The following is a 13,400-nucleotide window of genomic DNA, read 5'->3' as shown; positions in this document are numbered from 1 at the left end:
CATATATTAAACAGCATTTACTAATTATTTCCATCGACGACGGTATGTTTGTCTGTCATTTCTTTTGTGAAAGGCCTTTGAAAAAGTGATTTCTTAGTCAAGTTCAAATCTTCTGCGCTCAGCGTTTGCCCGTTCTGAGAAGCGCGCTATATGAGTCAACGGTGTTGACTCATATTGTTATTGGTTTTGCTAAACATGTTACTGACTACTTTCTGATGCGTGATTCTCATAGTGGCATCGCTTTTGTCGCTAAAGTTTACTAGGATTGGTTTTATTCGCTGATCTTGAGCGCTTAGCGTTCAACCCTCTTGTGAAGGGTAGAATGTTATTATTGGTATGTGCGCACTAGTTACTAATGTTACTTTGGGTACCATTTCTGCCTTTAAAGAAGTGATTAATTAGTAAAGTTAAAATCTCGGGCGCTTAGCGTTTGATCGTTTTGAGAAGCGTGCTATATGAGTCAACGATGTAGGCGAAAATATGACAGACCACGATCTGAACCGTGATTTCTATGTTGACATCGCTTTTGTAACAAAATCTGTTGTAATTCGTTTTATTCACTGAGCTTGAGCGCTTAGCGCCGCAAAGCGCTAAAACTGTCCATTTTTTTGGATTTTTGTTACGGATATTTCATCCGGCACTTATAACCTTAAAGATTACAAAGTTTCACCTAAATCCACCGAAACCCATTTTCCCATACATTTAGTGCGGGGTCCTTTGGTTTAATCCTGAATCGTCAAAGAAATTGAATAAAGTTATACGGAGAGACAAACTGTGCTCCTACCGTACCGACCTCTTTCGTAAGATACCTACAGGTCATGCGGTGGTTATACTGTCTACCGTCGATCGCGTAGGGGCGCAAGTGACGGACACCTTAATCACAAAGCAACTTGGGCTGCATAAGCCCCAGTCCAGAGGCCGTGTAGCTAAAATATTAGTCAATTCGTCAATCATATTTGAAATAAAATACTTAAATTTTCAATAAAAATGATGTTTAATAGATTGATCATTTAAACTGGAAAATGCACTGCATCATAAACACATTAATTAATAACTTATGTATAACGCTGAGTTCGCGGCTGAGTCGATGCTCGAAACTGAGATTATTGAGGTCATAATCCCACAACGACTTGGGCTTATGAGGCTCAAGTCGAGCGGGAGCCTGAACATCCGCACACGCTGGTAAAGCCACCGCCCATCGCTGGGGGTTTTATTAATCCATCTGTTGTGCGCAAACGATGACCTCAGTCCCGGGATCTTAGCTGCACAGTTTGTCTCCGTGTAGGCATGGGAAAACCCCAAATTTAGCAGATTAATTTAAATCTACAAGAACAGCAATTGATCTCGGCCGGCAGGGCCATTTAGCTGGCCCCAACACCCACGCAAATTTAACTTTTTTTCGGCCAAATATTTAGTGCAGAATTCGTTCAAATTTCTACAACCAAAATTAGAATCTGTGCATCACCGGAAGTACCTTGTTTGTCAGAAAAACACTGGCGGGGCCAGCGAAACGTTTCGCTGGCCCCGACATTAACCAAAATCAACTTTATATGGGTGCATTATTTTCGTTCTAATTTGTTCAAATTTGTACAACCAACTTGAACCCCTAAAAACTACCCCCTGTGAGAAAACCACCATGGCAAGGCCAGCGAAACGTTTCGCTGGCCCCGACATTATCCAAAATCAACTTTATATGGGTGCATTAGTTTCATCTTAATTTGTTAAAATTTGTGCACTGAACTTCAACCTCTAGAAACTACCCCCTGTTGAGCAAACGTCATATCAGATTCAGCGCAACATACCGCTAGTCACGACATTATCCAAAATCAACTTTATATGGGTGCATTATTTTCGTTTTAATTGTTCAAATTTGTACAACCAACTTCAAACCCTGAAAACTAGCCCCTGATGAGCAAACGTCATATCGGATCCAGCGCAACGTACCGCTAATCCCGACATTATCTAAAATGAACTTTATATATGTTGATTTTGGATAATGTCGGGGCCAGGGAAACGTTTTGCTGGCCCCGCCATGGTGGTTTTCTCACAGGGGGTAGTTTTTAGAGGTTGAATTTGTTTGCACAAATTTGAACAAATTAAGACGAAAATAATTCATCCATATAAAGTTGATTTTGGATAATGTCGTGACTAGCGGTATGTTGCGCTGGATCTGATGTGACGTTTGCTGAAAAGGGGTAGTTTCTAGGGGTTGAAGTTGGTTACACAGATTTGAACAAATTAAGACGAAACTAATGCACTCATATAAAGTTGGTTTTGATAATGCCGGAGCTAGCGAAACGATTCGCTGGCCCCGCCAGTGTTTTTCTAAGAAATGAGGTACTTCCGGTGATGCACAAATTCTAATGTTGGTTATACAAATTTGAACAAATCCTGCACTAAATATTCAGCCGAAAAAGAGTTAAATTTGCGTGGTTGGTGGGGCCAGCGAAATGGTTCTTCGGCCGGCCACGGTTGGGCAGGCTGGCCATGTTTTGGCCTTGCTTAATGATCGGGCGTTGGTCAGCGCAACGTGTCGATGCTGGCCGGATTCCGACCAGACACTTCAGACACAGCCCGACTTAAAATCGGGCTTCCCAGCCAGGTTTCGGCTGAGAGCCGGACACTGACCAGCCTCCGACTTAAATTTCTACCCAGGAACTTCCTACAGCACATTCTTACATGAACTTATTTACTTTTTTATAGCCGATTAATGCCGTTAAATGTACTTTTTTAAGATTAAGCCAGGGTTCTACAAATATTTACACTACACAGTAGATTCTTATAACTGAATAAATTCTCTTAATTTTAATTATACCAGATATTGCAGAAATAGTGTAAATTTCAATTTTTTCTTAAATTTTCAAAAACTTTCGAAATAATCAACATTTTTCAATGTTCTTGAGCTCATTTTGAAGTTCTTTTTTCACTGTATCACAACAGCTTACAATTATAAATTGTAAAACAAATTCTTTTCAAATTGTAAGAACTTGAAGTTGTAATAAAAAAGTTGGAAAATTTTGAAAACATCTTATCTGTAGGCAAATCAGAATAAAAGTTAAATAAATATATTTTTTCAGGAGATTACATAGAAGCTTCAGGATTATATGTTTCATATATTTGACAAAAATATTTTTGTCACCAAAAATAATATTGCAATTTTTCCTAATTTTTCGTAACAACTTCAAGTTCTTGCAATTCAAAATGAAAATGTTCACGATTTATACTCATAAGCTCTTGTGATACGGTAAAAAAAAGCTTAAAGATGGGCCTAAGAACATTGAGAAATATTTACTATTTCGGCAATTATTGAAAATTTAAGTAAACATTGAAATTTACACTATTTTTGCAATATCTACTTAAGAACCAGACAAATTAGCTTCACCCTGGACTTATTTTATATAGAATTTCGAAAACAATCACCCTTTAAAGAAAAATTTGTTTAGCTCTGGTATAATTAAAATTAAGAGAATTTATTCAGTCATAAAAAAAGAGGTGAAGAAGATATTTTGTTCTTTTTTTTTTTTGCTTGAAAGTACATTCAAAGGGCTAGAACGCACTAGTCAACTCGTTCCAGTATCGCTCGATCTGTTGTAGAGAGGCAATACAGTAAGATGAGTGCTGTTTACAGGAAATGTTTTGAAGCGGTCTTCTTGTGCACCCATGCACTAGATCGTCATTTAACATAGTTCACTGCTGTTAAAAGACTTAGAAAGTCTAAACACTTCCACCAGCAGTGGATTCAGCGATTTTGGAAGTCGAAAACCGATGATGACCTGCCAAAAAAAAGTGGAGACGCGAGCCACGACGCATAAGGAGGCCAAAGCCACCATCGGGCTATTCCAGTGTAACCCCACTCTGCGACTACGTCAACTGTAGGCCAAACACTCTGAAAAGGGAATAAACCTGAGCGTAAACACGATAAGACGCAGATTAGCTGAGGCGAAGATCTATTACTGTACCACGAGGCAGAAACCACTACTCTCGGATACCCACATGGAAAACGCATGGCATGAGCTAAGGAAAACAATCACGACTGGTCCAACAAGGTTCAATCGAACCCGATTGAAAAAATCTGGAGTATCATGAAGAGGAAACTTGCAGGAAAACGTGAATTCGCCTTAAAATAGTTCTGTCGACATATCAGGGAGATATCGCGCTCATTCTCTATTGATTATGCAGAAAAACTGGCCGAGAGCAAGCGGAGAAGGTGTCAGGCTATTCTAGACAACAATGGGGACTGGATAATTTATTAGGTTAGTGCGTTCTAGCCTTTTGAATGTACTTTCAAAAAAAAAAAAAAAAAAAGAACAAAATATCTTCAAAACTTTCCGAGAAAACGTGTAACCTCGTGAGTGGAACAGACTGTATTTATTTATTTATTTAGCATAAGTCCATAGGGCTAAATAGCCCTCTAAGGAACAGGGGACACTTCAAATATTACAACAGCAACAAATAGAATACAGTCACTAGTCGAAGAATATTACTTAAGTTATAATTGTATAGTACACCAGATTTTAAAGACTTATTAGATAATAGTACTAAATGCGAGAGCGAATTTGCTACCATGTTTGTGTGAGATTAAATAAAATTGATACTGAATTAGGGTAGCAGAGTTACAAAAAAATATTAAATATCAGGTTGTAAACCTATAAAGCAAGGGATATAATTTATTTATATAAAATATAAGTTTAGATGTTATATGTGTTAAAGGTATCGAGGCGCTGAATTACATATTATAGTTACCAATGAGTGATTTCCAGAGTAGGATTGTCAATATTGATCAGATACTTATAAAAAGCTTTTTTGAAGTGATAATAGGAAGGCGCTTCCCTAATTGATATGGGCATTTCATTCCTAAGTCGGGCACCCCTAACTGTGAAAGACCGTTGTGATTTACATGTTCGGTGCTTTGGAACTATGATCACCTACATTCTCTCTCGAAGTTTGGAAAGAGCAGAAAGATATTTGTCAAAAAATTTAATTAGATTAAAAATATATTGTGGGATTTCAGTGTGAAAGAGATTGTATAAAGAATTACCCATGAAATACTGTCTTCTCTTGGCTACATTTAGAAACCCTGCTTTTTTTCGATATGTTATTAGATGTACATGTTTGGGTAAATCATAAATAAAACGAATACATGCGTTAAGTGCTCTCTCAAGCTTAGAATTAAGCTCATCTGTTATGTCATCATATGCTATGCAACCAAAATCAAAGTGTGGCAAAATCAAGCTCTTAACCAGAAGTCTACGAGTAGAAACAGACAAGAATTCTTTGTTTCTTCTAAGCTGGTGCAGAATTCGAAATGTTTTCCTCGAGATGTCGTTTACCTGCTCTTTCCAGGATAGGGTTCTGTTCAATGTGTATCCAAGATCTCTTACAACCTCAACAAAATCTACAATCCGCCCACTGATCATTAGAGGGGAGAGAGTCATCGCTTCAGAAGTTGGGTAACTTGTGTGTGTGTGTGTGTGTGTGTGTGTGTGTGCTCTGTTCAGCTCCTAAAGGTGATTTGTAATCCTGTGAGCTTTTTTCTAACAAAAAGTTCATTCATTTATTTAATTGTACCATAATTTTCAAGAATACATAGCCCAAAATAATTGTAGTCTCTAACTTTTTGATTAGAACAATTCCAGAGGTTGAGCACTGGTTAATGGTCAGACATTTAGCGAGCGAGCATAGAAATTGTCTACCGTAAAACGGTCCATAAGTTCCAGCCTTTTATATATTTTATCTTCTCTAGGAAATGTCCACTTGAATCTACGATAGTTTGTAGTATTAGCAATGTATCGGACAAACTAAACGTTATTTTAAAGAATCTTGTTTGGTTTTTTTGTACAACAAAAGGGCTTAGCTGCACGCGAACTCAGCGTACGTGTAATATTGCGAAATCGCACTTTGAAGAGGTAAATTCACACTGCCCGCATATACAATATACACTCCGTCCACGTGCAGCCCTGCACTCGATAACGGATTGAAAAAGAGCGCGACCCGAAAACAGGAGGAAACAGATATGGATATTGAATCGTATTTGCGACCGGAAAGGCAAAGTAGAGCGGATATTGAAATATGTTTTCGACTATAGACCAGTGCGGGTAGCAGTTTGATATAAACAAATCTCGCCCTATGTATTGCTTTCAACCAGGAAATTTCAAACCGATTTTTATCACTCATCTCCCTATTTTAAAAAGTGTAAAAAAGCACACAATGCACATTTACATCTAGACTCCACTTCAAATATTCCATATAAGCTGAACTGTTCCCACAACCAGAAAAGTGTGTGCAGAAACAATTCCTTATTGAAAAATATAATTCAAAAATTAAAACTATGAGCCAAAGAAAAACACGTAATATGCATAAAAACACATAACAAACGTTCGTTTCGGGTTTCATGCAGCAACAACATTAAACTTATTCTAAGGAACGTTTTAAATGTGCAAGCAGTATATATAATAAATTTTTGTCCTCATCTGGAATATCGCCATATCACTATGATGACAAGTCTATCTCCTCTATGCTGCGATTGTCCATATAATATGAGGGCTGTTCAAAAATTTCGGTTTAGAGATCCTGAATGGAGAGTTGAGACACAGGGTACTCCAATTCTGATTAGTGCCGCTGTTTCGTAGCTAATTTACCTTTTATGAATTTTGATTGCTTTGACTTGACGCTTTTTTAAAATCACAATTTTATTTAGAAGATAATTTAATACAAAATAGAAACAACCAACGAACATTATAAATTGTTGGAGAGGTTAGTTATTAAAGTTAGGCATGCAAATATCAAATTTCCGGTACAGCGGCGAACTTTGGAAGGCGAAACGTAATTCAGCTCTCTCCAGAGGCTCTCTAAACTCGGTTTATACGCGAGAATAACATCAGCATTCAGTCGAAATTTAACTGTGATTATATGAAAACGTATTGTTTGGCTTCCATTTTTGTAAAAGTATTTCTTTTGCTCATAAATGGAGCGAGCTAATTTAATCGATCAAGGAACGAACATCAAATTTCTTGTATAAAACTCGGAAAAAATGGACACAACATTTTTGAAATGTTAAATACCGTGTACGGGGAATCCGCGATGAAAAAATAAAATTTTACAAGCAGATAAACCGACTTTATGAATGGTCCAGAGTGCATGAAACACAACCAGAGGGAGTGTAGCCCTTCAACGTCTCGTTTGGATGAAAACGTCAGGAAAGTTCACGATATGGTGCTTTCAGGCCGTCGCACCACCACAAGGATCATTGTGGCTAAGTTGGGAATAACTGTAAGTAGTATTTTTATGATTTTTCAGGGTGATGTAAAGTTAAAAAATTGTATGCCAAAATTCTTCCAAAATTATCTTGTACATATACAGGGAGACGACATTTTAACAAGGTGAAATATAGTTGTTACACTTTGTTTTCGGAAACTTTTGTTAGATTATTTTGTTTGGGGCGCAGTCAATTTAATTTCAGAGAGGGTCAGAAAGAGTAAATGATGGTAGAAAAGTATCGAAAGTCGAATATCGATCGCTACCAGAATATCTGATGAAACTTACCAAAACATCTGGTTAAGTTTACAAGAATTTATGGTACCAATAATCAGAAAATTCTCGACTGGAAACTGCTGATACTTTTAACTAGAATATATATTAAGGTCATATTTAAAATTCTATTCTAGTTGAATTAACCAGAAAACCGGTTTGTGCAACCAGAATTTTTTTTTGATGTTAAGATTAGGGTGACAGCCAAAATGCTTCAGATTTCCTTCTGAAAGTTATCTCTAGTGACGAGTCATGGATTGCCGAATATACAAGAAATTTTATGTTGCTCTGGGGCTTGATTAAATTACAAACTCTATTTGTGACTAACAAAAACAGAAAATACTTTTACAAAAGTCGATGCCAAATAATACATGTGCATCCGATTACGCTCAAATTTTTACTGAATGTATCATTGATCAAACTCTTAACTACGTCGGGAATATAGACCGACTCAGCGAGACGAAATTTTTTATTCTTTACTGACATAATAAAATATTTCGGCATTAGCTTTACTGTCACATAAACCTACCAAAACCTATTCTTTATGACAACTGTTTTCAAAGTGATGGTTCCAAATTTATTTTGTAAAGATCAGACATATTAAAATGAAAATTGCAAAACACAAGAAAAAATAGAATTATAATAAACGATAAATTAATATACGAATGATAAAAATAACTTTCACTCTGACAACTACAAAATCGACTGGATGTTTGATGCTATGTTAGGTTTATCTGACACTGGATACATAACAGTAGGATTAATGTCTGTAGCAACGAGAGTATAGATTCAAAGATGACCATAGCTCGTGGGCTTAGACTGTGCAAATGAGTAAGTAGATTTGAGGGCCAAATTAGCAGGATCTATGAAGCACTCACTACTCCCGTTGATTGACTTATTGAACATCACGCTCCTGTGACATAATATCACTGACTTAGCAACTCATGGTTTAAGCAGGATTAAATCTCTACTGTAGTGATAATCTCCACATAGCTATTACATTTACATTGAAAATATATTGTACACAAATATCATACAATTTAAGGATGAGCTTCCTGTGCACTCAACCTCAAAATGAAGCAATTTTTCTGATGTTAACAGTAACTAATTTTATAAGAAAAACTTAAGCGTACATAAAATAATAATCGTGAGACTTAATATTGTTTATTTACTAATAATTATTTGGGTATTCTTGTCTTTGCTTTCCTTATAGGAAATAACCAAAGAAATAACTGCATAATTATTCAACGAAACAATTTAAATAAAAATGAACTAAAATGATTTCAAATTTAACCTTTCAAGAAATAAGATAAGCTACAGATTTACTATTTGGAAAAAAGAATCAGTCTGTAATTTTGGAAATGATAAAACTCATAAAGGATTATATATCTCTCTTGCAAACATGTTTGAATTCTTTTTAAGATTTCGTATCCGGAGCTAAAACCCATATAATTTCTGTCGCTTATCAGTTCATCCTTCGTACTTTTGAATCAAGGATAGGTCAGGCACAACCAAGTTAATCACAAATAAATTAATTAATGTTAAGATAATCACGACTTAGTAAGTCACGATAAAGTTAGTCATGACTAAGCAAGTTCGTTACAATTTACTTAGTTAATTGTTATTAAATGATTTTAAGGTGGATAATTCTTATGTTGATAACTGGCATTAGTGTTGCTATTCTAGGGATTACTAAAGCGAATATTAGACAATGACGTGCGAATCGCGATAATAATGAAGATGGCTGGTAGCCTACCTTGATCGAATGCAAGGTTGCGGGAAGTCTTGGCAGGGAGTCCCGGGGGTAGAGCGAACCTGTAGGCTGGGCCCAGCGGAAGTCCCAACCCCAGACCAAGCGCCTCTGCGCCGCATCGACCCCCGAACACAGGCCCCACTAGAATCACCGACAAATAATGGTTATCAGACATCGTCATTGAAATCGAGGTTATCACACTAAGAAAAACATGAAAAGCAATTCCTACTATGCCAACATAAATACATTTCATTTATTACGATTTCCTTTTCAGTATGGGTATATTTTTCAATTCTCGTAATTTACGAGAGGCTAAGCAACTGATCAAATTAATTGAATATTTATGTTATCTATACTAATAAATAAGAAGCTAGGATCGATGCACCAAGTTTGGCCACCGCTCCTCCTGTGGCCAACAGCACAATTTTCGTAATTTATTACGATTCCGTTGTCTCTATTGCATGCTGATGAATACAGTTTGGAAACGTGACAGCTTATTCAGAAGTACTCCAAAGTTTTGAGTATTTTCTATCGAAAAGTAATGATATACGATTGTTGTAATATAAATATTTGTGAGGTGAAAATTAGTATCACAGATAAGTATGATTTTATAGGTTACGTTACACCTTAACTGGGATTCATAAAAAAATAGAACGACCAAAAGTGGAATATATTTATTAATCCTTTCCAGTTTTGATCAGGGATGGCTAAAACTGGAGGGAATATTGACTCTCCTTTAGCCATCAAATTTCAACATTCTTAAATTGAGATTATGATCAACCCAAAAGTTCTTGCACATCCAGTTCACTGTTTTTACATTTTTCGTAGATGCTTCCGATTATTTTTATCCAAGAATGAAAAAAGTCGTAGGACGCTTTTTTGAGAAAAAAGATTTATTTTTTTATTTTTAACCAATCAAAATCTCATTATTCCCAAAAAACGACGAAAAATACGAATATGCAGATCATGGTTCAAAATTGTTCCCCTTTCTAAAATCTATAAAAGTATACCCTTACTTGTTGTTTATTTTGTTTATTTTAAACAATTTAAAAGAATAGAATAAGTCGATAAAAATGGACTAAAGTAGCATATTTTCTTATCTTTTTAACTTGTTAATGCAATTATTTATATACGGGCTGCTGCAATTCGTAAACGACGACCTCCAAGAAATATATTAAACCAGTCATTTTTATTTGAAACGTAACGATTAATTAATTATAAAAATTCAAAGTTGCAAAATTTCTTAAAGTGGCCAATACCGGTGCACCCACAATATACTAAAGAAATAGTGCCGAGTCATTTACTAATTGCTTTAGAAAAAATTTTCATTAATAATTAGTAAAAAATAACTAATATACAGTAAAATTGTTATAGTTCTAATTCAGATTTATAGAATGTGCCTGTAGCAGATTTGATTAGATTTGATTAGATTTTTTCCTATATAGGACGCACAGTGCACACTTTACGTGCTAAAATCTATTCACTTTTCACGTGGAATTATTGATGGACCAACATTTGATATATTCCTCAAAAATACCTCATCTGAATTTTGTCAATTTTCTGAGTTTTAACATAATGTGGATTTCGTGAAATATTTTGTTGATAGCACGGAAAGAATGCAAATGATAGGCATAGGTTATATATTTTACAATTATGACAACATAAAAGCACAAGAATAATATCCACATAGTAAATACGCAATTATAAGGCACCCTAATTTTTTTTGTTTTTCATAGTCATTTGGTAGAATTTTCGTTTGGCCTAATATTTATTTGTACACATTATATCCATCAGAATTTACTTTGAACCAAATATTCAGTTTTCCTAAATTGTAAGCGCTCTTAACCCTCACACCACAAGGTGGGGTGTTTAGACAACCCAAGGACCTATTTTCGCGCATGAGCTAGGCCTAGAGCGTATCAGGGGGGTAGGGATCTCAATACCCTCCTCTTCAGTTGTCCTCTGCACGTAGAAATGGATGAGGGTCACTCAGTCATGCTACAGATGTTTAGAGAAGCCATAATATGAATTTTTACTGTGCTATTTGGAATATGTGATACGTATCTTTTTCATCTTTTTAACTATTTCTGTATGGTGTTTTTTATGCTGATGTTTATGTAACTGCATTTTTTTGGTCAATATATAATTAATGTTACTGCAAAAAGTTACTTAATCATTTATTATCCTTTATGATATATATTATGTATTACGGACTGTGTAAATAGCCTTTGTGTTTCCTATAACTGAAAAAATCTAAGAAATGGAATTTTCTCGTTATAATTTAGCAGAAAATGATTGAAAAAGTCCTGTGAATAATTGTATAATTTTGTGAAATACCTTAGAAACAATATTATACCATAAATCATTCGTAATGTGTTTCAAAATGACTAGGGTGTGGAGACACCCCACCTTGTGGTAAATGAGACTCTGTCTCACCTTGTGGTGTGAGGGTTAAATGAATACTATAGGTCAGTTTGTCATTATGGATAGCTAAAAATGAAACTAAATAACAATTCAGACGGCTGAAGTGTAGGTCCAAGGAAAATTTAGACTAATTAAATTTATAAGTTAATAAAAACTAGAATTAAGGGTCAAGATAGTCGTTAAATTAATCCCGAAAAAATTAAATATATACGAAATATGATACAATATGCAGAAAAATTACTAATATTAATAAAGTAAATTGTAATATTTAAATTACATATTGGAAAGTGAATTCACAGAATACATTTCGGTAATAAAAATGTTGCATCGCATCATAGTTAAGATCAATCAAATGCCTATATTAGAGAGTGTTTATCTCGCAAAACATCACAACTCCATTCTCATTTCTCAACCCCTATCAACGTAGGTGGCTTCATTATGATCCCATATAGATATCGGTACACTGCCATTACTTGTTAGGGAGTTTATTGCTTTTTCGAGCCTAACCCGCACGTGCCAAGTAGTACTAGTGGACTGACCACCCTCCTAAAATTTCAATTACGCGCTTTTGCCTATCTAATCTTCACATACAGAATGCAATTCATTATCAAAATTTGAAATGTTGTTCAGGGAAGATTGTATGAAAAAATGTAAGAACCCTTAAGGACATTGCTAATAGAAAACTTACATCTTCGTATAAAAAGTTATGTAAACATATAACAGACACGAAATTTAAATTAACTTAAGAAAAAACGAATCCTCTAACCTGTAATTTGTTGATCTCATTACAGCTCAAATTTATATGATAACTCCTTTTTTGTTTTAATATGAAGAATTGTATGTTAATAGAAACTGCTTGTTTATGACGTTAAAAAGTGTAAAAAGCAGCCTTTAATTAAAAATGTCGATTATAAATGTTTTTGTTTATTAAATAATTTAAAATAGTCTAATTTTATCACAGAAAAAACTGAAGTTAAATTTTGTTGCATGTAAAATATCCCGCTTACTGCATGCTATTTGGCGAAAGTTTATCCTATAAATTCGAGTTCTGAATCGGGACACCAGATTTAAGAGAAGACAGAAAAAATAAAAGTTAAAATTTGTGCGGGTAGGACTTGCAACAGTTAAAAATTAAACCTATTTCGGCTAAACTTTCACCGAGGTTAGAAAAATAATTCTGATCTCGTCTACTGCGTGACGCTGAAGTGGGCAGATTTCGGTAAAACATGTAGTATGAGCAACAGAAAACACGAAAAAATTGGTTTTACTGATATATCTCCTCCGAAATAAATTAGACTATTGTTGATGCATTAGAACTTATTTAATACCATTTAGCAAAAAAGCACAAAAACGCAACAATTTCATGAAGTTAAACGAAGATAGATGGCGCTGGCGTTGCCAGCGGAATTCGGAAATTATCTTAGATTAATGTAAAGTTTATCCAGTAAGGTTAATTTTTGTTCAGGTGAATCCTTAATTTTTTTTCTTTAAAAAACTTTAAAAGCAGAATAACTTCGAATGGAATGTATGGAACATTAAACCATTTTCTAATGTTTCGATGCTTTGCTTTTTAAATGTCCAATTTTTGTTTAGCAATTAAATCACAATTACTCCATGTCTATGACACAAAATTTGAACATTTTTTTAAGTCCTGAATTTTAAATTATACAACAAAAAAGACTTCCAAATTTGCATA

At 34.9% G+C, this 13,400-nt stretch overlaps 1 protein-coding gene across 2 annotated transcripts in view; it reads right to left on the bottom strand.

Annotated features, from left to right (window-relative positions):
* The window catches only part of LOC117171508 (E3 ubiquitin-protein ligase Rnf220-like), a 272,836-nt gene that overhangs the window by 193,828 nt on the left and 65,608 nt on the right, over positions 1 to 13,400 (bottom strand). Inside the window, exon 4 of one of the 2 annotated variants that reach the window (XM_033358878.1) lies at positions 9,284 to 9,421. The exons of the other annotated variant lie outside the window; for it this stretch is intronic. Coding sequence (XP_033214769.1) covers positions 9,284 to 9,421 — 138 coding nt within the window. The remainder of the gene's footprint in view (positions 1 to 9,283; positions 9,422 to 13,400) is intronic. 2 annotated transcript variants of the gene reach the window in all.

Source organism: Belonocnema kinseyi, chromosome 4 (assembly GCF_010883055.1).
Source record: "Belonocnema kinseyi isolate 2016_QV_RU_SX_M_011 chromosome 4, B_treatae_v1, whole genome shotgun sequence".
Taxonomy (NCBI): domain Eukaryota; kingdom Metazoa; phylum Arthropoda; class Insecta; order Hymenoptera; family Cynipidae; genus Belonocnema; species Belonocnema kinseyi.
The sequence above is the reverse complement of the archived record's forward strand: the minus strand, read 5'-3'. Positions and strand labels throughout refer to the sequence as shown.